General features: G+C 36.2%; 1 protein-coding gene across 2 annotated transcripts in view; it reads left to right on the top strand.

The window, feature by feature from the left end:
- cdk18 (cyclin dependent kinase 18) overlaps positions 1–26470 on the top strand; it is a 74279-nt gene that overhangs the window by 13118 nt on the left and 34691 nt on the right. Inside the window, exons 1-2 of one of the 2 annotated variants that reach the window (XM_067387133.1) lie at positions 161–375; positions 17901–18036. In XM_067387133.1, the coding sequence (XP_067243234.1) occupies positions 17919–18036 (118 nt within the window). In that variant the 5' untranslated portion in view covers positions 161–375; positions 17901–17918. Of the gene's footprint in view, positions 1–160; positions 376–17900; positions 18037–26470 lie in introns of those variants that run through there. The other variant, XM_067387132.1, reaches the window with a different exon arrangement.

Here is a 26470-nt window from a genome sequence, read left to right as displayed (position 1 = left end):
CACAAGTTAAGTATCATGTTAATAGTTAAACAAAAAAGTAACTGCTTTACTTTGGTCTTTGCTTCCTAAAAGAACAGGCTTTAGTAGGATAGAAGGAATCCAGTGTAACCGCTTGTGGGGATGTCATCCTGAAAAACAAGGGCAACATTGTGCTGGCATATTGCGAGTTGTAAAACCGCATTGAAGCATGCATTTGAACGAGCGTTCCTGTCACTGAGGCGTAAACTAATGTGACCGCAGGACTGAGCTCAGCTTGTCTTTGTGTGTGTTTGAATCAGAATTGAAAATCTGGGTTACTTCGTAATGCAGCCATTAAAGCATTATTGCAGAGGGAAACCATCTTGAGATGATGGACATGAATCTTCTGATGGACAGGTAGGCTAATTTAATACATTCGATTAGATGGAACCTGGAGACAAATGCATTAGTCGTAAATGTACTGAATATGATGCAGGGATGCTTTGGAATCACCCATGGGAAAGAAATGACAAATGACATGTTTTCAATATCTCAGTTTTTTCACCTAGAGAGCAACAGCAGGCTCAATATAAAATCAAATATTTCTTATCAAATTTTTCATTTAAAAAAAAATAATAATAAAAAATATGATATTCAATATGAAAGTAAACATTTCTCAAATTCCCCCAAAAAATAAAATTACAAAAATATATAAAATAAAATAAACAAGAGACTTAATATGAAAGCAACAATTTCTCAAATTCTTCAAGAAAAATAAAACAAAACAAAACAAAAACAAAAACAGAACAAAACACAAAACAAAACAAAACAAAAAACAAAACAAAACAAAACAAAACAAAACAAAACAAAACAAAACAAAACAAAACACAACACAACACAACACAACACAACACAACACAACACAACACAACAAAACAAAACAAAACAAAACAAAACAAAACAAAAAACAAAACAAAACAAAACAAAACAAAACAAAACAAAACAAAATAAAATAAAATAAAAAAAATGAAAACCCCCCCCCCCCCCCCCAAAAAAATCAGGTAACATTTTAGTTTGGGGTCCAATTCTTATTATGAACTAGTTGCTTATTATCATACATGTTACTAGAATATTGGCTGTCTATTAATAATTATAAAGCACATATTAATGCCGTATTCTGCATGACATTATTCTACATGCCTTAATCCTACCCAATACCTAAACTTAATTACCTTACTAACTTTAATAAGCACTAATTAGGGGTTTATTGAGGCAAAAATTGTAGTTAATAGTTCATATTGAGAATTGTGACCGAAAATCAAATTATTTCTTTAAACTCTTTATGTCAACAGTCTCATATTGTGAAACTACACGTCATGAACAGTCCACTGTAATATCTTTAATCTCTCAACTGTTTCTCCTAGTCGGCAACAAGATTAATTGAACAGCTGATTTCCCTTTTTAAAAAGGACTGCATTACTTTTACTTCTCATCTCAGGATCAGAAGAGATCATAAACTGTGCTCAGACATTTCTCATCAAGTTTCCATAAGACCATACTATCTGAGCTGCTATCCACGTTCATTTTGTCATTCTGTACTATTAATATATGTCAACTATTGACTTATTTATGTCAATTGTAATTTTAAGACAAATAACTGTGTCAAAGATACTTAACTGAGAACATTATGTACACAGAGCCGCCAGTAAACAATCAAATTCTCCTCTGGCCTTTTCCACATACATATTTCTACACACAAGGCCACTGAGACTGAGACATTATTGTTTTTTTAATACCGAAAAACAATCCACAGCTCTGTGAGAGATCATGATCCATAACAATGCCAGTGGCAATTTCAGAATAAAAGTAAATCAAGTGCAAAGGGGCAGATGAAGGGGAATTTCTCCTCATTAATCTGTCCTGTTTATTCCACTTCCACTGTGTCCTCATGACTTCCCCAAAACTAACACCAGAAAGAGTGCAATATGGAGAAAGCGCTCTCAGGCACTATCCCTAGTTAGTCATTCCTCGCTTTACTGATTTAACTCAAACAACAGCAAGGCTAAATTACATGTCTGCTGCAAATTGCCATTATTTTCACTCTTTTTACTCAGAATTCTGGCAAATCTGGAGGTAAAATGTGTCATTGTTTGTTGCTGGATTTTACTTTCTTTTTTAAAAACAGCCCCACAAATTTATGCCTGAATGGTTTTACCATTTATAACAATATATCTCAACAAATTGTTGCAACAGTCTTGGAATATAAGAGCCAATGCAAGTGACAATCAACACTGGATTCCTGGATTTTTCCCTTTACTGGAGTAGCACCTTTATTCCTCCTGAGACATTACAGGAGTGCACTTCCAGATGAAATGACTCAGTCGATCCCCCTGGGCGTCTGAGAGGATCTAGGTCATCTTTTTACAGACACATATTGAGAGATCCAAGGGGTTTGTACAATATGTGATAATTGTTTCTGGATGAGTTGTTTTCTAGAAAAGCTGCAGTATGTTGAGGGCAAATCATACACTAAATATCTAAATATCATATTGTGCGCAATTCATCATTGAATGTTATTCAAAAAAAACAAAACAAAAAAAAACATTATTAAAATTCTGGCCAATAATGATAAGTCATTAATTATTGTGATGCTATGGCTGATAACGAATAAATCCCTGATGATAAAATTCAATGTAAAAATAAATATAATAAATAAAGTGCTGTCAAAATGAACACGTTAATGCATGTGATTTTGTTTTTCTTCAGTTTAACGTGGTAAAAATATTTAACGCAATTAACGCAGCATCTGTTTTTATTCCATCACTCTTTAGCTAGCTTTATATTATAAGATCACGCTATCATTCATTCAAGCGATAAGACGCAAAACTGGCACTGTGAGCAGACCACATTGAGTTCTCTTTTGCGCTTGAACGGACAAAAACACACAAAATGATGCCAAAATGCTTGTATTGTCAAGTATCCTCATAAGCACAGTTTTAAATGAGTTAAATAAAGTCTTAAATGAACGTAAAGAGTTGTGAGAAAATAGGATGCAGATCTGTGTCATGTATGGCAGGTCTTAAAGTGACAGCAGCCTAATAAACCTGCTACAGTCTGACATTAATGTTTATCAAAGAACAAAAGAAAAAGAAAATCACACTGCTCATAACTGAATAACTTTTGTACCTTTAATAATAATTAATCTATATTTAATTTATAAATTATGCATTGAAGACTGTGAAGTGTTTGATAAATTTATTCAATTTCAGGATATTTCCTACCTGTTAGATCAAATATTTAAAATATACAGCCTTTATTTTGTTTCTACATGAATTTGAAGATTAAATCTGAAATTATTACAATATATATATATATAAAAAAAATTAAAAACTTTAATGTTAGGTGCAATTAATCCTGATTAATTACAGAAAAATTGCAATTAAATAGTTAATTTTTTTTAATCGATTGACAGCTGTAATATATGTAAGCAATAAGGTACAAGAGGCTGTGCTGTATCGTGAATAAGTTACAGCTGAAGGGTGTCGTTAGACACGACGTGAAGTGGAGTGCCTGCAACCCCTTCAGCTGTGACTTATTCACGATACAGCACAGCCTCTTGTACCTTATTGCCTTTACTAAACGGTTACCACACAATACAAGTATTAAAGCCAGAAATATGTATCAATGCAACTTTCATGAAGTAAACTTTTTCTAAAAGCCTTCGTTCCGCCGGAAAAAAATAGTCCCTGACCGCCAACAGCAACAGAAGTTACATTTTCACGCCATTAGATGGCAGCAAAGACTGTCTTTTTGAGTGTGCCAGTCAGTAGCGAAGACTTTTTGAAAAGACTGAATTGTTGTGAACATGGAACAAGACAACTGACAAATGCTTTGACTAGGCTGTTAGTCACGGGAAAACCCCTTAAATGTTAAAAGGACAAAATGATACATGGGACATTTAAACTGATTTTTCATTATGAACATAGGACTGACCTGAAGGAAAATGCTAAATCTGAATGCAGGTAATAAACTCGCTAAATCGATCTTTTTCTCACAATACTCTTCTACATAATAAAGTAAGTTTCAATGAACAATATCAACCGAGAACATACAGTTCACGTTGCTAAGAGTGGTTGCTATTAAGGGTGTTGTGCAGCGATACACAGAACCGTTGGGTGAAGCGGTCATAGCCGTGTTTATCATGAATAAAACCCAGCTACTGACCAATCAGAATCAAGGACAGGAACTAACCGTTTTATAAATACAGTATATATACATTCAAACCAAAAATTATTCATACATTTTTTTTTTTATATATATTTTTGATATATTTTTACTAGTGGGTGCAGGACACTATACACTCATTTATGTAAGTGAGGATAGCAAAATAAAGTAAACTGTGACATATTATACCCAAAAATTCTTCATACAGTGGACTAGCAGTAAAATTGATAAAAATTTGGAACCAAAAATTATTCAGACACTTTGACCTGATCATGTTTTGCTTAAGTGTTATCTGACATAATTAAGATTATTTTTTTCTGACACAGTTTAACTATATATATGGGCGTGAGGGTGTCTGTATCATTTCCCAAAATCAAATCCCTGGTTTTTCATGAAAAGTTGAAAATGGCAATTGCAGTCCTGCTACCGTTGATTAACTGTGACATTTCCACCATACAATTACAAGCAACAAGCTTTTTTTTTTCTTTGTGCATGACAAGAGGATATCCTTTTTCACCTTCAAATCAAATCACAATACTATTCAGTACCACCAGCTGCTCCGAGAGGTCTCCTCGTGGCCGTCTCTGCATGCTCTCTTCCTGGACAAAAACTAGCATTTGATCAACTGCAGTATTGAATGAACTGAACCCACAGGCACCTAAGCGTCAATTAAAGTGTAGGTGAAATGATTTCCCTCTCTGTACGTCAGTACTCCTCCACAATGTTCTGACGCAGCTCCACTGGAGGGCTTAGCCGTGTTCGCCAAAGGCAAATGTCATGTTGTTTTCTCATTGTTCAATAAATGGACTCGGTGGATGGACATCTGTGCAGTAATGCCAGTACTGTAATTGCAGCAGCAAAGCCAGATGGGAGAAAAAAACATTGCCTTTAATGTCGCAAACAATCTCTGCAGGGTGTTCGGATGCTTGAAAAGTTCTTACACATTCAATAACCAGACTCCTAACTAGTTTTGATCTCCATTCTTTCAGTAATAGCCACATGATGATGACCTTGTGGTTGGATGAATCTTTGGGGGGGCAAAAAAGAGGGCAAACCCAGAATCAAATGCCATCCGAATGTCACTCGCGGCCATAATGGGAATCTAACAGGCAGATGAGTCAAAAAACACCTTCATGTTTTCTCTCTAGTTTGGACGAACACAGAAAAAGGCGAATTATCCTGACACGCTACCGTAGAGAAAGCAGCTTGAGACATCACTGTTGCACCATCAAGGGCTTCCCGCTGCCAAATGATGGGTTTTCCCGCTCGGAGCCGAGGGCCAAGTTGATCTGGCACAAGAACGAGAGCAGATGCCATTTGATGATGGCGAGCCAGAGACGGGGCGGCCAAACTCTGTCAGAGAGATCAGAATCTTCTCATTATTTTCTCACATCTTTTCATGTGGCAAGTCGTGTTCTCAATCAAACCCGCCATACCCCGCAGAGTGTCCAGTCCATAGAGTCTGAGGAAAACTAAATTAGGGTTTGTTTTTCAGTGTGTTTTCACCATGCAGGGGTTCTGGTTGCACTTTTCGCTCTATATTTGGGGCTGTGAATGAGACCTGCATGGATATTGGCCTTTTGGCCGGGTGCACAGTGTGCCAGTATGTGCTCTCTGGTCTGTGTTGAGCCAGATCTGTAGTCTGTAAAGAAGACAAATGGGGTGCATCCAGATTTGGATTGCATTCCTGGCAATGAGCAATTAAGCCGCTTTTGAAAGAAAAAGTGAAAGAGGAGAGAAAAAGGTAGATCAAATCGAAGTGTATGGACTTTCTTTTTTCTGTTAACTATTTTATAAAGACAGATTTATTACTATTAAACTTTGACAGGCGGACTGTAAATAAACAAAAAAGATTTCACCCAAAAAAGAAAATATATTTTGAGAAATGTTTTAGTCACCAAAATATCTTCTTTTATGTTCCACAGAAAAAAGAAAGTTAGAGTAAATGATGATTGAATTTTCATTTTAAGGTGGACTATCCCTTTAATGCTTTATTTATAACAACCTAGATGCTCAGAACACCCTAACCACCACATAAAAAAATGCAAAAAAAAAAAAACAAAATGGAACAATATAGCAACTCCATAGCAATGCCTTGGCAACCACTCATAACACTCTAGCATCATATTGGCAATCTTTGCATTCATTTTTTTTTTCCCCAAAAAATGTAAAAATCTAAGGCACATCCTATATTTTTTCTTGTTGAATATAACAATTTGTATAGCAGTGTTCACAGTGTATAATGCTCAAAAGCTGCTTTACCAAAAAAAAAAAAACACCCAGTAAATGGGTCAAATAGTTGGATGAGAAAGAAACCCTGGGTAGATAGATTACGGAAGAAAAATGGGTTGTTAATGGAACTACCCAGAATACCCTAACAATTACATAGCAACAAGCTAAAAAAAAAAAAAACACACTGAACACAATAGAAACCACATATCAACGCTCTGGCAACCCAGAAAAAAAAAAAACCTAACAACCACATAGCACCATGCTAAAAACATAGAATTTCACATAGCAACACCCTGGCAACTACCAAAAACATATTAGCAACCTTATACAACATTCTAAAAACACTCAGAATACATTAGGACCCATAGCAACCCCCTGACAACAACCCAGAAATACTGTACATTAGCAACCTAATAGCAACATGCTAAAACTCAGAACACTTATAAATAACATACTGTAGCACTGCAATTACCTCAAGCAACATGATAAAAAAACAGAACACTTCAGCAACCACATACTGTAGAAACACCCTGGCAACCATCCAAAAGCTTTGGGCTAAAATACCCTAGCAACCACATAGCAACATGCAAAAAACACCAGAATACTTTAACAACCGCATAGCAACTCTCTAGTTTCATGTTTGTGACTTCTGGACTTACATTTTCCTAGAGCTGGGCATTGACACAAATTTCATGATTCAATTTTGATTCACAAGATTGCGGCACTATTCGATTTGATTCAATATCGATTAATTGGGGCCTATCAGTACATTTTTTCCTCAAGGAAAAAAAAAATTCTCTCAATGTTGTAAACTATACATACATACATTCAAATTACATACAAGTTTTTATAATAACGTTATAATAATGCATTTTTAATGACAAAGTTTCCATTTTTTTTTAAAACATTTTAATGGCTGCCATAAAAACATGAATGATTTATTCAAACACATTAAATATTAAAGAACAGGTTAAGTATAAAAATACAATGAATACGCACTTGCATAAATTTAGCAAAAAGCTCAATTTTTCTAGCTAACAAGTTTTTGGAAATGTAATGGCTTTTCTGACGTAAATGCAACATTAAGGTAACATTGCTTACAAGTTGTTTTTCCACGGTTGAAACACTGATTGAACGATTACATGTGACATGATGAGGATTTCGGTAAGTTTCAACATACCTTCAATGTGATGTTCATTTGATTTTGTGTTGTAAATAGTAAAGCAAAAGAGATGATCGGTTCACGAGTGCACGCTGGATCTGTCACACCACATCAGGGTTGCCATGTTTTCACAACAAAACCCACCCAATTGCTCCTCGAAACTTGCCCAATTGCATTTCAGAGGGGGGGGGTTCCCACAGTAAAATTCGCATTCCAGGGCTTAAATATGTTATTTGGGGTCAATTCAACCTGCGGACATGAAAAACAACCCGCAGCAACAGTTTAAAAGTAGCCCAATTCTGCAGGAAAACCGCAGATTTGGCAACACTGCGCCACATTAAAGAGCGCTAAATTATTGTTTGAATTTTGTAATAACATTTACAGTTTGAAAGCTGAGACTTTGTTTCATATCACAAGTAACAAATCACAAAGCTTATTGAGGTTTATGGGAGGTGTGCTACAAAGCTTTGTTCATTTATCAACTGAAAACAGCACATTCAACAATATTACTGATTTTCCTACATTGACACTGAGCTGGACGATATCACTGTTTTCTCCAGAGCTGCTGTATAGATAAATTAAAGGTGCAAAAGAGGATCTTTTCGTCGACTGAGAAACCAAAGACTGTTAGTGAGTTTTTGAAATGAGCGCATGTGTAAGAACAGCCCCCCTCGTTCACAGCTCAATTCAAGGGAACGCCTCCCAAAACTCGTGCACGAGTGCTGGAACACGAGTGTTTACCACCGGCATTCGCTGTGTCGTGTTAGTGGATTCATTATGTCAGACTCACCGCAGGTAACTCATAATCTGCAGTTGTTACTCCTGACAAAAACATTGCATGCGGCGCCTGTGGAGTGTGGAAAGTTACTGGAGTGCGCAGCCGTGCACGTCTCTCACAAGGAACGTGATGGCAGTGATTGACAAGCCAGAGGGCCAATCGTTTACGCGATGATCGCATAAATGATTGGCTGATGTTTTTAAGGCCCTACCTCGTGCACAGATGATGTAATTAATATTATTCCTTTCAGTGCACCTAATAAATAGTCTTTTATCAGTTAGTAAAGACAGTTTCAAGTAATATTGCAAAAATGTATAAAACAAAACATCCTCTGTAGCACCTTTAAGAATCAACATTGTTTTTTCATAATGAGAATCGATTAAAATCGAGAAATCAATATTTTTCACTCAGCCCTACATTTACTTTAGGAAACGTAAAACTTTTATCTGCCTTTTGTGGCTTGTTTCGTGGCAAACAACACGTGCACACAGACAGAGAGGTTAAACATTCAGTGCCTTTGCACATCTCGCCAATGTTAATGTGATCTTTGATCTTGGCGTCTGCCGGAAGATGGAGAGAGGCAGTCAAGGACAGCAGGGTGGAGGGTTGGCGGGCACAGCTGTGCCGCGCTGGTTGATCCACACTCATTCAGAGGTCAATATATACCAGTCTGCAGTGTTTCAGCTTTGCTAACAGTGCAGAGCTAAATTAAGGCCATCACTACCCATAGGCCTGTTCAGGGAATGTAAGCAGAGATGGACGTAAGATTACGTAATGAGTAACAGAACAGCTGAAAGGAGAGGAAGGGCAAACAATGTGATCATAAAGAAAATACAGTGTGATTGTGATATGATATGTCTGACTTTATTCTATTAGCTCAAGGGTCAGATCAGACAAAAAAGTCACCCTTAAAGAGTGCAGTGCTCCATGCAAAACATGCCCTTCAGAAGCTTATATTACAAGATCAGAATGAATTAATTTCATAATACTTTCATGAATTCTGGGGTTAAAATCTAAAGGGAGCACATGGAATTTACTAATTTCATTCCCCAGACACCTTTAGGTTACATAAACAGGCAGAATTTATCATTAGAGAATATTAATCAAAAAAAAAAAAAAAAAAAAAAAAAAAACAATGAGAAAAGTACTGCCCGCTCCAAGGCTTTAATAAGCTATATAAAGCTGAATATTAACACAATGGTAATGAGAAGAAAATCTAAATTATATATAATGAAATATATACTGTATACACATACATATATACATGCATAAATAAAATAATAGATAATACACAAGGATTATTATATGCTTCTGGAAACATTTACCTGACATTTCTATATGGCCTGACTTTTAGTGAAATCAGTCCCGTGAAAATGTAAATGGACACTGTGTTTTAATTCTGATGATGGTATTGAGCCCACACAAATGACCATTACTCTAGTGGATTATACCAATTTGAGCCAAGCAATCATAATCTACTGGTTTATATGACATCTAGATGTTAATGTATGATGAACATGAAATCCGGACATCAGCTACCTTGAGTTGTGTTGCAGTAGCCTAGCAACATCCTAGCAACTGCATAGCAACATTCTAAAAGACTCAGAACAAACTGACCTTAGCAACTGCATAGCAACATACAACAGAAGACTCAAAAGACCCTAGCAACTGCATAGAAACATGCCAGAGAAGACTCCCTGGCAACTTTTTTTTTTTAATTAAAGGATATTTTAGATTTTTGGATTAAACTATCCAAAAACCACTAGAACAGTGTTATATATTGACTTGTTGACTTGTGCACTTACATTATACCAAATGTTTCCAAGAATGTTTAAATAGAGAAATAATCCAGAGAAATAACCAATTTTGACCAGGACACGGACCATGTCCATGCATCACCAATCAATGATATCATACCCGCTTTACCCTCGTTTCAGATTTTATTTTGTAGAAACCATGGAAACACCAAAGATGCTTTAATATATTATAGCTGTGTCCGAAATCACGTACTGTTGAGTAGGTACTACATTTGAAATTAAGGGAGCCGTAGAACGTCTTTTTAAAAGATGTAATATAAGTCTAAGGTGTCCCCTGAATGTCTGTGAAGTTTCAGCTCAAAATACCCCATAGATTTTTTTTAATACATTTTTTTTAACTGCCTATTTTGGGGCATCATTAACTATGCACCGATTCAGGCTGCGGCCCCTTTAAATGCTCATGCTCCCCACCCACGGAGCTTGCGCTTGCCTTAAACAGTGCATAAACAAAGTTCACACAGCTAATATAACCCTCAAAATGGATCTTTACAAAGTGTTCGTCATGCAACATTATCGCATAAGTATGGTATTTATTTGGATGTTTACATCTGATTCTGAATGAGTTTGATATTGCTCCGTGGCTAAAGCTAACATTACACAATGTTGGAGAGATTTATAAAGAATGAAGTTGTGCTTATGCATTATACAGACTGCAAGTGTTTAATAATGAAAATATCGACGGCTCTTGTCTCCGTGAATACAGTAAGAAACGATGGTAACTTTAACCACATTTAACAGTACATTAGCAACATGCTAACGACACATTTAAAAAGACAATTTACAAATATCACTAAAAATATCATGTTATCATGGATCATGTCAGTTATTATCACTCCATCTGCCATTTTTCGCTTTTGTTCTTGCTTGCTTACCTAGTCTGATGATTCAGCTGTGCACAGATCCAGACGTTAATACTGGCTTGTCTAATGCTTTGAACATGGGCTGGCATATGCAAATATTGGGGGCGTACATATTAATGATCCTGACTGTTATGTAACAGTCGGTGTTATGTTGAGATTCGCCTGTTCTTCGGAGGTCTTTTAAACAAATGAGATTTATATAAGAAGGAGGAATCAATAATGTTTGAGACTCACTGTATGTCATTTCCATGTACTGAACTCTTGTTATTTAGCTATGCCGAGGTAAATTCAATTCGATGGCTCCTTTAAATTTACTTCACGACCGTTGAAAAAGTATGTTCTATATAGTACGAATGCATGTACAGTAGTATGAATGAATTCGGACATACTACATCCGCTATGTTATTACTGTCACATGACCTACCAGTGTCCGTTACGTCCCATTCACAAATCCTCTCCCATGGCCTCATGGGATAGTAAAGTGTCCATCGTATGCACACTTCAGAATCTCACCGGAAGTAGTAAGTCATCCAGGTAGTTTTCTCCTACTGTTTTTCTGAATACTATGAATTCGGACATACTACTCTGTTCGCATACTGTTTTTCGCGTACTATATAGTAAAGAAGTATTTGATTTCGGACACAGCGTTTGTGTTTTATTAGACAGATGAGCAACTGTTCGGATGGATACATTCATCGACAGAAAACTAATCATTGTTATATAGCTCAACAGAGTCTAATTTAAATCTCATTTTCTTGATTAACAGTGAGTACCATGTTTTACCATGCCTAATATCGATCTAGCTTACTGCAGTGTACATTAAGTGTCTCATAGTAGCCGCTGAGCAAATGCACAGAGTAGCATTATAACAACTTTAACACTATAACACTCAAATGTATCTAATATGATAAAACAGCACCGCTTTACCCCATATACGCTAGACCGGAAGAAGCGGAAGTGGCAACTGTGGTATAATAAAAGTTCTGCTGCTTTCGAGCCATGTGTCGCGCTCCAGCAGCATTATTCAACTCGGCCCTGCTTTGCTTCATACTACAGAAACGTTGTTAATCTCATCCATGAACATAATTTCCCATCCCGATTTTTTTCCACCGGCTGTGAGGTGAAGACGACAACTCCCAAGATTCCATGCTCAATCTCGAAGTCATCAAGCTATGCCTTTGTTTTGAACAAGCGACCTCTAGTGGCAAAAATGTACTTAGTGTGCCTTTAATTGCCTGTATTTTATGTACCTTTTTTTTAAATCACAAACTGACCAGATTAAAGTGCAAGATAGTTGATTTGAGTGGCGCAAGTAATAGTAATGCTTGACTTGGCAAGAACTGCTACTAATACAGCCTTCCTGCTCTGCAGCAAGCTGACGCCATTGTTTTAAATATATCCAACAAACCATTAAAAATTTCAGTGTGTTTGACTAATGCAAAATCATCAGAACACATGAGATGAACAGCATACCATCACCAGTTATTCTTAAAGTACTTTAGCATTCGCAGGTCTTGTAAAACCCTCTGGGGTCTGTGGTGTCTCGGCTGAGCTCAGATCAACAGAAAGCGGCCCACTCCAGGAACACAAAGTTCGTCAGCCTCCATATGCCACCAGCCCACCGACCAAATGAAAAAAACGTATTAATAGATTCCCTGTCAAAGAGAAGTCACATCCCCGCTGAAAGTAGTCTGTACAGAGCACTGAATGAGTCACGCTGAGAATTCCTTCGGCTTCTTCAGACATGTCTGGAGGAGATCGCATCACGGCAGAGGATAGGTGTCTCTATTTTGAGTCACCGCAATCCCCACGGAGCCGAGGCACGTAGCAAATGCAAAAGGCAGCGAGGCGGTGTGGCTGATGGACAGGTTCGGTCAAATGAAACGAGAAAGCTGTGAATTACTTAATGCACATGAAGAATCTTTGGGAGTAAGTAAGTTGGCAGCACACTGGTAAAGTCAGGCGAATGCAAACTCAGTTTTATCAGCAATAGCATATGAGAAACTAAATTCTTCTTCAGAATAAGAATTAGAATAAATTACAGATGGGAAAAACAGCCGCCACAGGAACTTTGACAGAGAATATAAGGTCACCTCTCTGGATGATTCGGTTAACATCTGCTTGTGACACCCTCACATCTTTGGAGGGTCCCTGGAGTTCGAGACGTAATTACACTCAGATGAGGCTTTGGATTCAATCAGAGTGAATATGGAAGTGGGAGAGAATATCAATAAAATATTTCTACTGTGCCTGATTAATGCTAGGGAGCTATAAGAGCTGAGATCTTTAAAAAATCTTGTTAACATTCTACCCTTTGAATCTGAGCAGTGACACTAAGCATTTGATTTAATTAATCAAAAACTTTAGATTAGCTTAGTGACCAGTAGATGGCACCCAGCGGGTCAAAGTTGCTGTTTAACATGGTACAGTTAACTCTTGTTGGTCAGTGTCATAGCTTTAATAGTATGCTGGAAAATGCATTTTTCTCTGTTAACTGCCATTCAAAAATAGGCAGTTAAATGATAAAATGGCAATTGATTGAAAATATATATTAACACTGAAACTATATATTAAAAATAGATAGTTATGTTTAAATTTCAACACACATAATGAATAAATATCAAGAGGTGCATACATTTTTTTGGTCAAGATCTTGTATTGACAATGCAAGAGTCAAGCACTCTGTAAAGTCTCCTCCAGCACATCCCAAAGACCATCAATGAATTTAAAGCAGAACTAAGTAACATTTTTTACCTTCATAAATAGTTTTCTAAGTCCTTACGATGGTTAATTGACTTGTGGTGTGTTTGAGGCGAGCACTAACCCACTCTGGCACGTCTACACCAGAAAACAGCACTTGCAAGTTGAGCTGCACTGACCAGACACAATCTGGCCTCATGTTCACGTTCACGCGAGAGTGACAAAATGCTTTACGGTAATTCAATAACAAAGTATCTATTATGACTTTATAAGACAATTTCGGAAATTTCCCACCTCCATCGAGTGTACTGTATTTGCAAATTACCCACCTCCTCTTTCTTGTACTGTATTTGCAAAACTATTGCGCTGGTGAGTGTTGTAGTCCAGAGCTGCACTTGGAGTATTTACGACAGTGTAATTCACTGAAGGAAACTGTAGGGGGAGCTTCGCAAATCTTACCAATTCATGAGTGAAAATGATTCTTCATGCTCCCTCACAACCATTCTTTGTTTTCATGACAAATTTATTTAAACATATATTTAATAATTAAGACATTACTAACAGGTAAAGTAAATATAAGATAATTTAGTGTATATATTTGAAATGCTCCCCTCTAGAGTCCATTTCTCTAGTGAACTAACATGCTGTGGGCACTAAATTACTTACCTGATGTAATAGTAATGCTACATGAGATATTATTCTCAAGCTGTTTTACTGATATCTTTCCGTGGTTGAAACACTGGTTGAGAGATTACATGTAAACATAATATCTATGCATAGATCATTTGTTCTTCTGCGCTTTTTCCTGTTGTGGTGGTTAGCAAACAACTGTAATAACTGTATTCGTCATCTGACTGTTTGAACCGAACCGTGACGGTTTGGGGCGAATACATTACAGTACCGTTACACACCTAATATATAAAAATGGGTCATTGACGAATAAGGCTTTTAAAAGTATAAAAAAAAAAACATAATGGAGATATAATTTTGAAGTTTTATTAAGCGTTAACAATGAGATTATGTGGTTTTTATAATCAATTAACACTGCTTTTGTCATTTTTTACAAGATGGACAAATTAGTCACCAAAAAGTAATTTGGTTTAACCAAAATTTCAGTTTTACAGAATGACACTTTTGGTTATACCAAATGCCGATATTGATATTGATATCTAGCTAGCTAGATAGCTAGCAAAAGGACAATCTAAAATTTTATATTTAGTACAAGTTTTTAAAATATTAAAACATTTTCCATATTTTATAGCAGTTGTACCAAATGACCTGATGTTTCGGGACATGCATATGAGCGAGTGAAAATTTTTTCAAATAGTTAAAAGAGTTTGTTACGTCCTTTGCAGGTGTCTGAATGATGTCACATGATATAGATCGCATGACTTGATCCAAAATGGTCCTTTATATCGGTTACTCCGAATGACATCAATGAAATTCATTTTTCTGGACATTCTTTCTCAACAAAGCAACAACTTATTACACATAATTTTAATAGCATTTTGCACTATGTTGATATATGATGTTATAAAATCATTCTAGAATAAAAATATATACATTTATTACATTAAGATATTTTAATCACAAATGAAATGGCTGTATTGGCCTTTGGACGGTTACACCGAATGACTTTTTGATACTTCAAAATCTTTAAACCACCTTTATATAAAGCAAAATATAATTAAAACCTTTTGGTTTCAATAAAAGAGATCTAGTTGTACTAACATACATACTTTGGATGGCATATCTTTGTTTTTTTTTTTGTTTTTATTAAGGCCTTTGGGAAAAAAATGACCCGTCACATCATTGACCCAAAAATTAAAATGAAATGGCCCTTCACAGCGTGCCTTATAATGATATTTGTTCATGCAACAGTGAGTCTTGGAAAGCAGGAAAAAGGCACTCATTTTACAAAGACAGTATTTATGTCAATTTACAAATTTAAGCATTTCAGAATTCATTCAAAAGACTTGTTCCAAAAAAACCCCCCCCAAAAAACAGAGTTTAGTTCACAAACAAAACACAGAAGACTGAGCTACATGTTGTTCCATGCTAGAACGGTTAACCTCCCATAAATACAAGGTAGATGATGAGATTATTCAAACAGACGCTGGTCTGCATTTCATCAGCCATATGATGGGACTGCATTGAGCAATTATTGTCTTATGAGAGTCATGTTGCAAAGACAGGAAAACTAAATCATTATCCTTAGCAAAAAACAACCACTATAATCAAAGTGGGAGGCAGAAAACAAGTATGAGAGAAGAAAAAAAAAAAAAAAACATCACAGCTGACAAGGGAACTTTTTAACACTAGCATTTATTTTATTATTTTTTGTTTCAGAGAGTCATTTGAGAAACAATGGCACTCTGAGAGGCAGTTATTTTGGGGGTAGCTGACGCTAATTGGCAATGGGAGTATTGGCTAGTCTCCCACTTTCAAAATAATTAGTAAAGCACACAGCACGATCTCACACCCGGAATTAAATGAACCGCACTGGAACTCTTAGCAACCTCTCTGCCTAGTAACGTAGGAGCAGAAAGGAAGAGATTTTGATAAGCTGTAGTGAGACGGAGCTGAACTTCAGCTGTGAAGAATTTAATATCATTACAAGTTTATTAAATCTGTCTCTTTAAAGGCCGTGTTACATCCATACAGAAACCACTTTTACTTATGGGCATAATTTACACTTTTGTGGTGTACTATGGTTTATTTTTCCCTAAAGTTCATTTAAAATGTTAGTAAAGAGATGTCTTGCACCAAAACTATCATCTCTTTACATTTTTTTGTGCTCTATATAAAGCAATGATGTTGGACGGATATGAATGTATATGACCTGTTTTGAGTGAGTAGAGACAGTATTTTTTGCCTAAAATTCTTTTGGCAAATGAAATATCGACATTATGGGTCAACCTAGTTAACCTAAAGTAAAGCCAAAGACTATAAAATAACACAAGATGCATCACTCGTATTGTTTTGAATGGGAGAAAGTGCAACGCGCAATATGGTGGAATAAGTCCCGCCTTCTAAATAAGAGCCAATCAGCGATTGGTAAAGTCATCATGTCACTGCAGCAGCCGTTAGAAGCTCCAGTTCCTATAGAAACAGTCAGACGCGTGCCTCCGAAATGAGACGAGATGCGCATTTAGGATTGCGCATGTGCATCAACTTGATCCAGCCTGAAAAATGTGGGTTTCTTTTTCATGATTCGAGCACTTACGTAGAAACAAAATTTATGAGACAGTTGTTGTCAGAATTCATTGGTGATTTCAAATATGAAATTTAATCGAAAGCTTGGCGAACAGCTTTGGGGAATTTGTTGTTTCCTCATTCATAGAGATAGGATCATGCCTGAAAGGCATTTCAAAGATGGCCGCCGAGTGAAATGACTGGTCTTAAAGGGACTTTGGTAAAGCTGCGTGCAAAATCGCGTACTTTATAGTAACTACTACATTTGGCTTGAAACTTAAAAGTATGTTTTATATGGTATGTGTGTAGTATGAATGAAATCCGGACGTACTTTTATCATTGTCATGTGACCTACAACGTAAGTTGTGTCGCTTCACCTCATTCATAAATCCTGTCCCGTGGCCTCATGGGATAGTAGAGTGTCCACCGAATGCACACTTCAGAATCTCGGCAGAACTAGTAGGTCATTCATTTTCGCCTACTGTTTTATGAATACTATGAATTCAGACATACTACTCACCTCACATACTGTTTCTGATATAGAAGTAGGCATATTCGGACGCAGCGTATGAGTATATAGCTATAAAATGAATGCGGACAGCACCCCAGAGCGTTTGTACTTGGAAGAATTTCATGAGAAACATTTTTAGTTAATTCTGAGATCTCTCACTTTTGATTGCAGTCTTATCTTCTGGAGTTTTTGTGTAATGAGCACCAAACTTGGCTCTCTGACAGAGCGTTAAAGCAGCCAGCGATGACAGAACAGGCAAATCTTTGTAAAAGTTGTAAACATTGAGTCAATCTCAGTTTAATTCAACTAGATTCTGAAAAAAACAAGAACACGAGAGCCCATTAATATCATGACAGCTTTCATGTAGCGAGCACAACAAAACAAATGTCATTTTTTCATTTTCAGAAAAGAAAAAAAAGAAAATAAACAATATTAATTTAAACTGATCTTGTATTCTCCACAGGACTTCTGGTCCAGCGATATGAACAAGATGAAGAACTTCAAGAGGCGTTTCTCACTTTCCGTGCCACGAACAGAAACGATAGAGGAGAACGAGTTCACAGAACAGATAAACCAACTCAACATTCACTGCAATGACGGTACGGTTTTCCTCTCAACATTCATATCTCCCATTCAAAGCCCAAGAGTCTGGATGTGAGCATCACAAATCCCACTGAAATAAACAAGACTTAAATATGTGACTTATTATATGGATTAAATCAGGCGCTCCTCATTGATTCACTTGAACCACCAACTATTATTTTACCCAGAAAGTTGCCAAAAAAGGTTTAAATCCATAAAGAAAGTGCACAATGCGACACAGTGCGAAATGTAGCTTTATCTGTGTCTGACAAAGTTGAGAATACAGAAGGGCAAATAATATACCATAATCACAGATAGTCCTATCCAGACAGGATTCGATTTCTCAGAGGACGCCGGCTGTCGGCCAGAAAACAAATTCTGTGAAACACATGCAAGTACCTGACCTCCTGAGGAAAAACTAGTGCTGACCAAACAGGGCTTTAGGCTAATCCTACAATATGAACTGTTTGTTTTTCATTAATTTCATGCATAATCAAGAATTTATAATAACAAAAGACATTTAAATCCTAATTTGGGCACCTATAATGAAAACTAATTCTTAAAACAACTTCAAACCAGTTTTTTTTTTTTTTTTTTTTTTTGTGGTCCATTACTCCTTTTGTGGTTTTTGAAATTAAATAAATCCTGAAAAAACAATATGAAACTGCATACACCACACATTATTAAACATGATAATGAATAATTAGTGAGCTAAAGAAGGGCAGGGCTTCATTTTGTCTATCTGTATTTGAATGGATTATGATATTGATATTTTTCCCCTTTTTGATTAAAAGACAACTTTGTTACTTTAAAATCAACTAAAGGCATTCAAAACCTATTTTAGCAATATTGTTTTCCAGACTTGGCCCTGGTTCCCGCTCAAACTGAAAAATATAAGTAGTGCTGATTAACAGAAAGAAAGTCATAATTAATGCAGAGATGTTCTCCAGCTATTTTGAAATTGGGAAATGAGCTAAACCAATGAATACCTTGCTGTTCAAAAGTGTGGGGTAAGTACTTTTGGTGGAAAATGTACTACATTTTGAAAATTGTGTCATTAATTACTCCACCTACTGTCATTCCACACCCATAAGACTTTTGTTCTGAATCTTCTGAACACAAATGAACATCTTTTTAAAGAAATCTGAGCTCTCTACATTGACAGTCCATGGAACTACCACTTTTAAGCCCCAGAAAGGTAAAGACATCATTAAAGTAATCCATGTGACTCCATTGGTTTAAAAAACCTTTTAAGTCAACTAAAGGCATTCAAAACCTATTCAAACTCTTTTCACAATCAGAAACCCTTGTTAAGAAAGTAAATAGTGTCAGTTTTAAAGCCAACTGAGGCTACCTTATCTTGATTTTAAGCCCTTTGGATAGTTTCAAATGGAATGGGATCTCACAGAGATGCCTGGAGAGTGAGGGGCCCATAAGAGTTTGATAATCTCTCCAAGAGATGGGAGAGAGATGAATCTAGTGGCCTGTGAGGACCTGCGGCGGTCAGGGCCGCTCCAGAGAAGATGAGGAGGAAAGGGGATTCTGACTCTCCAGCGTCTTCCCTCTTCACTCTCAAATTGCAGTGGTGGTTATCATTGAGCCTACATTATTAATGCAGTGGTAATAGTACTATTCTGCTCTGCTGTCAGGCTCTATGGTCTTAACGCCTTCTCGAGTCAATATTAAATCGAATTTCAAGGGAGAGACTACAAGCAGGACCACTTTAAGAATTTAAGACTATGTCAAAGATCTACAGGGGTTTTCACACCTGCGCTCTTGCAATATAAATCGATAATGCTTGTTATTGGCTGGTCTGTATCTAGTTTAACTCTTAAGAATGAGTCTTTATAATCTATATTTTGAAAGCACCATATTATGATAACTGGGATAAAGCAAGCATAAAAAAATGATATGGGGTTCATTTTCTTTCTTAGTTTGATTTGTCTAGGCGTATATGAACATGGAAATTGTGCTTGGAACCACATGAAAACAAATGGACCAAGACCAAAGATGGTCTCAGGTATATTTTGGTGTATTTGGTGTAATGTTTGAATGGTAGTATAAACAGCCCACAGACTATAGAAGCTTGTTTCCGCCACTGAATAACAAATGAAAAAGCTAATTGCGACTTCTTATTTCACAATTCGGACTTTTCTTCTCAGAATTGCATGATAAAAACTCACAATTGCGGGTTATAAAGTCGCAATTCTGACTTTCTCAAAATTACGAGTTTATTTCTCGGAGAAAATAAGTCTTGCAATTATGAAGTCAGAATTCTGACTTCTTTTCTCAGAATTGTGAGATATAAACTAGCAATTGTGAGTTATAAAGTTTTTTTTTTAATAAAATAAAGTCAGAAATGTGAGATAAATCTTTTAAATTGTTTTATTCCATGGCAGAAACAAGCTTCCATAGACATTCTGATCATGAGAAGAATCAAAATTTGTAGTTTGTGAAAATAAAAAAAAAAATAAAAAAAAAAATGTAACAATTTAGTCCATTTTGCAACAAATACAAACAAATTAGAGGTCTGAAATGCCCTTCGACCAAAGCCCACAGCGAACACACAAACAGTAATTGCAGGTTAGTGGCATCAAATCAGATAAATCCACCTCTAAACTGCATGTAAAAACAAAACAAACTGCGTCTCTTCCTGTCTAAGCTAGCACTTACTGGTCAGAACAGGCTGCACAGTGAATCAGACTTTTTTGAAAGTCAAAAGTCTGGTTACAATAGACTGAATAAACTCGTGCTCAAAATTGAAACTGGGTGATGAACCCTCGGCCCATGGCAGGACGGGGATTTGGACCTGGTTGCATGCCGGGAACAAAACATTTGTTTGGGGAGCAGTCAAGCTCCTCAGCTGTCTGTCTGAGGCAGCTGTTTCCACAACGCCCCATTTTTCCCCAACACGGACCAGCTGCTCTGATTGGCTGAGGGTACGGCACGCTGTTACTTCCTCCAGCCCCGGGAGAGATGGCAGTGGTGGTGACAGCTGGAGATTGGAAGGAGAGAGCGGATCCGAGGACAGGCGGGGACGAGACACAAGAGCAGTTCTCTTCTATTTACCCCGTCCCCTTCCCTCCAGCTGCAAATGAACCTCCAAGCCAAGCGTGGTGGGAGAGACGTCTGCAGGTCGGGAAGGAAAAAGGCGTCAGAAGCGCCCTGAGAAATGGAACGCTTCATTCCAATTTACTCGCCTATATACCTAAGATTATTAGAACTCAATTACCACAAGGTTAATGTGAAAGAAACCAATCCAAGTCACGTTAGGGAGTCGGACCTCATATTTCCTCCCTGCCAGCACGTCTAGCCCATTATCTCGTTATATTTGTGATGTATCGCTGATCGAGGTGCAACAGAGTAATTCTCCATGGAGAGACACCCATGATGGAGCCATCATGCAAATGTTTGGCGGCAGTCTTTTAGTTAACAAGTGTTTCTTGATTACCACAAAGATGTAAGCTATATTTAATGATAATGCTTCCAAAATGGCTTTTCGACAGATTCCTTGGAGGGTTCGAACATAATTACAGACCCAGAAACACCCACACAGCGAGATGGCTTTTATAAGCACACTAAATCTCATTGAGTAGTTTATACCGCAAAGGATGAATGTAATGTTTGTTAGGCAGAATTGAAAGGAGAGGCATCTCATTTAGAGACAGCCATCGAAATAACCACCAGCTGTCGTGTGGCCCTTTGGCTAGGCATGAATGAAAAGTGTGCTCATATCCAATGAAAAACGGTAAGGATTGCAGTGTCTAGATGGTTTCGCTCAGAGGTACAAATCATATGAACACCACAACAAGGAACCAGGTGTTCAGGTGTGCATAAAATGGCTTATATTCAAGCACACACATCAGGAGAAAAATAACTAGACCAAAGAGGACTGGGACAAAAAAAAAAAAAAAAAGGGTTACACCACTGGTCAAAATTTTAAAGTTTTATCTCTGCACACTACTGTTCAAAAGTTTGGGATAAGGAAGACTGTTTTTTAATAGAAATTAAAACATTTATTCAGCAAGAATGCATTAAATTGATCAAAAAAGTGACAGTAAAGACATTTATATGTACCAAAAGATTTTTATTTCAAATAAATGCTGTTCTTTTGAACTTTCTATTAAATCAAAGAATCCTGAAAAAAAAAGATCACGTTTCAACAAAAATATTAAGCAGCACTAATTTTTACATTGACAATAATAAGAAATATTTATTGAGCAGCAAATCAGCATATTAGAATGATTTCTGAAGGTTCATGTGACACTGAAGATGCTGAAAATTCAGCTTTATCACAGGAATAAATTATATTTTACAAAATATTTTGATATAAAAAACTGGTATTCTAAATTGTAATAATATTTCACAATATTATGTTTACTGTATTTTTGATCAATAAATGCAGCCTTTTTAAGCATACTTTCATGAACATGATACATTACTAATAATATATTATAGTAATGTAACTATAATAATATATAATATATTATATATAATAATATATATATTAAATAAAGTGTAGTTTTCTCTCTCTCTCTCATATATATATATATATATATATATATATATATATATATATATATATATATATATATATATATATATATATATATATATATATATATATATATATATATAATATATATGCCCAAAAAGTTTATGATATACATTTTTTTTTTTTTTTAAATCACAAAACAAAAACACAATACAATAATTATCTTTAAACCCCTAACATTTCAGTTAATCAAAATATTTTTATGGCCATTTGTCAAAATAGTTTTTGTTAATAAAAACCTTGGCTCGAATGCAAGTCACCTCATTCATCTGCTTTCATGGTTTACCAAGAACAATTTTACTACCTTCCCACTACCAACTTAAACATAAACATACAAAGGTCAAAGCAGTGCATTGTGGTTTTGTTGAGAGGTGCACTGAAGCCCCGACACAAGTTGTGTGAAAGGGCCTTTAGTCTAAATATTTAGCCCTCCAAATTCTATTATTAATTCACTCATAAATGAGGAAGGCTAATAGTTTTCTGCATAATTAATTACGGTCCAGTGAGTCAAAGCGTTCGACACAATTTGCCTAATATCTGATGACCTACTTTCAACGGGACACTAAAATCAATTCTGTATAATTAGCTGAGTGTGTGCGCAACCTGTAAACCCACAATGAAGCAAAATATCACTGGCTAAGTTAAGAGTAAAATTAGCTTTACATGCAGTCTGAAACCTGCAAACCTTCCAGTTACCAGCCTAGATCTTTAATCACCACCCCAGAGAAAGCTTCAAACCCACAAGGGTACAGTAACACGCTTATCAGTCATTCACCTCAACCACTGAGCCACCTTTGTTTCAATGACAGCTCGATATCACTGCATTATTAATGCGTTGAGAGCTTTTGTCTCCAAACAGGGGATGTCTACTTGAAAAAAGGAAGTTAGGCTCAGAATGAAAGCACAGAAGAATGTTTCATTTCCTTCATTCAATGGAATTCTAATTATGTCATCATTTACTCACCCTCATGATGTTGCAACCCATAGAACTTTGCTGCAAAGTCACTTTTCACTATATTCTTTTCTTGTAAGTAAAAGAGTTGCGCAAACATTATGCAGGATTTAAAGGAAAAAAGACAGTTAAAGGGATAGTTCACCCAAAAATGAAATAATTTACTCACCCTCATGTTCTTTCAAACCTGTATGAGTTTCTTTCTTCTGTTAATCACAAAAGACATTTTAAAGGATTAGTTCACTTTCAAATTAAATTTTCCTGATAATTTACTCACCCCCATGTCATCCAAGATGTTCATGTCTTTCTTTCTTCAGTCTAAGAGAATGTTTTTGATGAAAACATTCCAGGATTTTTCTCCATATAATGGACTTCAACGGAGCCCAAACGGTTGAAGGTCAAAATTACAGTTTACAGTGTTCCCAGATGAGGAATAAGGGTCTTATCTAGAGAAACCATCGCTCTTTTTCTAAAAAAATAAAATAAATAATAATAATTTTATACTTTTTAACCATAACTGCTAAGTGTATTACTGCCCTCCACAGGTCAAAGTTTGAACTAAATTGTTATATACTTGCACTAGCATATTGTATATGGCAATTTAGTTCAAACTTTGACCTGTGGAGGGCAGTAATACACTTAGTGTCTACACTGCTGGAATTCAAATAGAGAAGAAGAAGAGAGCTAGTTCAAGATGAGCATTTATGGTTAAAATGTATAAAATTTTATTATTTTTTTTAGAAAATGAGCGATGGTTTCTCTAGATAAGACCCTTATTCCTCATCTGGGATCACTGTAAACTGTAATTTTGACCTTCAACCGTTTGGGCTCCATTGAAGTCCACTATATGGAGAATGTTTCTGGAATGTTTTCATCAAAAACCTTCATTTCTTTTCGACTGAAGAAAGAACATGAACATCTTGGATGACATGGGGGTGAGTAAATTATCAGGAAAATTTAATTTGAAAGTGAACTAATCCTTTAAAGGATGTTGGTAACCAGACAGTTGATGGACACCACTGATTCCATAGTAGGAAAAAAATGCCATGGAAGTCAATGGGTGCATCGACTGTCTGGTTACCAACATTCTTTAAAATATCTTCTTTTGTGTTCAATAGATGAAAGAAACTCATACAGGTTTGGAAAAACATGAGACTGAGTAAATGATGACAAGAATGCTCATATTCTTTTCCTTCAATCATTCTCCGGTTGCCTAGCAATACTGCATCACTATCGAATATCCCAAACCGATTCACGTTCCCACAGCAGCTACTAGCTCACCAGCTGTTTTCTGCCCCCATGGGACTCATGGGATAGCTTTGATATAGATATAAGCCTCAAATACAATTCCACAAGGAAGGTTTGAGCTCTTGGAAGTTCACAAAGATGTAGGAAGTTTCTTTATAGACCTGATCGGTGTGTTTAGATGTGCAGACAGACTCTGCTGGAGTCTGCTGGGAGAAAGCGGTCTGGGCAGAAGGCTGTCTGAGCCTAGAGGCCTAAAAAAAAAATGGGAAACACACATACTCCGACATCCAGGGTCGACAAAAGCCTACTGGCAGGGCACACACAAATACTAGAGCAGGTCTCTGTGTACGGAAAGTCATTTCAGGACAGAGTGCAGGAAACTCACAGTTTCAAACAGTTAAGTTGTTGTCAGACATATCTATTATTCCTTTTGACCCATTTACAAACTCTGGGGAACTACTACAAAGGGTCAAATTGCAGGGCTTTGCTTCCATTTTCTACTCCAATATTTCATCCAATAGTACTCTACTCATCTGTGCATATATTATATATATATATAAAAAATGTGTGTGACTCTGGACCACAAAACCAGTCATAAGTTGCACGGGTATATTTGTAGCAATAGCCAACAATACATTGGATGGGTCAAAATTAACGATTTTTCTTTTATGCCAAAAATCATTAGGATATTAAGTAAAGTTCCATGAAAATATTTTGTAAATTTACTACCGTAAATATCAAAAAATTATTTTTGTGAGTGGTTATGCATTGCTAAAGACTTCATTTGGACAACCTTAAAGGCGATTTTCTCAATATTTAGATTTTTTTTGCACCCTCAGATTCCAGATTTTCAAATAGTTGTATCTCATCCAAATAGTGTCCTATCCTAACAAACCATGCATCAATGGAAAGCTTAATTTATTCAATATTTTAAAAAATATGACTGGTTTTGTGGTCCAGGGTCACATATAGTTCAGTTCTCTTTTGCGCCTGAATGGATAAAAACACAAAATTATGCCAAAATGCCCACTTGCCAAAAGCAGTCATAAATGAGTTAAATAAAATCTTAAATGACCGTAAAGAGTTGTGAGGACATCGGTTGTGTGTCAGATCCATGTCATGTGAATCAGATCTTAAAGTGACGGCAGCCTAATAAACTTGCTGCTGTGATGTCTGTCATTATTAATCATTGTTAATCAAAGAACAAAAGACTTTAATAAGGATAAATCTATAATTAATTTATAATTTCTGAAGTGATTATATATATATATATATATATACACACTTATAGTCTTGTGTTCAAAACAGTTTGGTAGGACAGAACAGAATGCAGGGATCTTGAGATGAGTTTTGTCTTGAGCCGCCATCCATCTGTATGTGTACAAAGATCAACACCCAACTCTTAAAAAATAGCACTGACTAAATTCAAGAATGGTTAACTGAAAGACATTCAACAAATATATGGGCTAAACAACTACATAACCTTTATTGCACAAAACTATCACAGTCTACCCCAAAAAAACAGCATTGTCTTTAAATGTATTGTTGAAGACAGTGGATTTGTTACAAAAGCAGAAAGAGCGGTGCTTTAAAATGGATAAATGTAGAGATTCAACTTTATGGAGGGCATTTACCATTCTGACAGTCTAACAACATGGTGTCAGCGCACTAAAACCCTCTCTGCATTTATAAATTC

The sequence above is a fragment of the Chanodichthys erythropterus genome, chromosome 6, assembly GCF_024489055.1.
Source record: "Chanodichthys erythropterus isolate Z2021 chromosome 6, ASM2448905v1, whole genome shotgun sequence".
Classification (NCBI taxonomy): domain Eukaryota; kingdom Metazoa; phylum Chordata; class Actinopteri; order Cypriniformes; family Xenocyprididae; genus Chanodichthys; species Chanodichthys erythropterus.
This window is presented reverse-complemented; position numbering and strand designations above follow the sequence as displayed.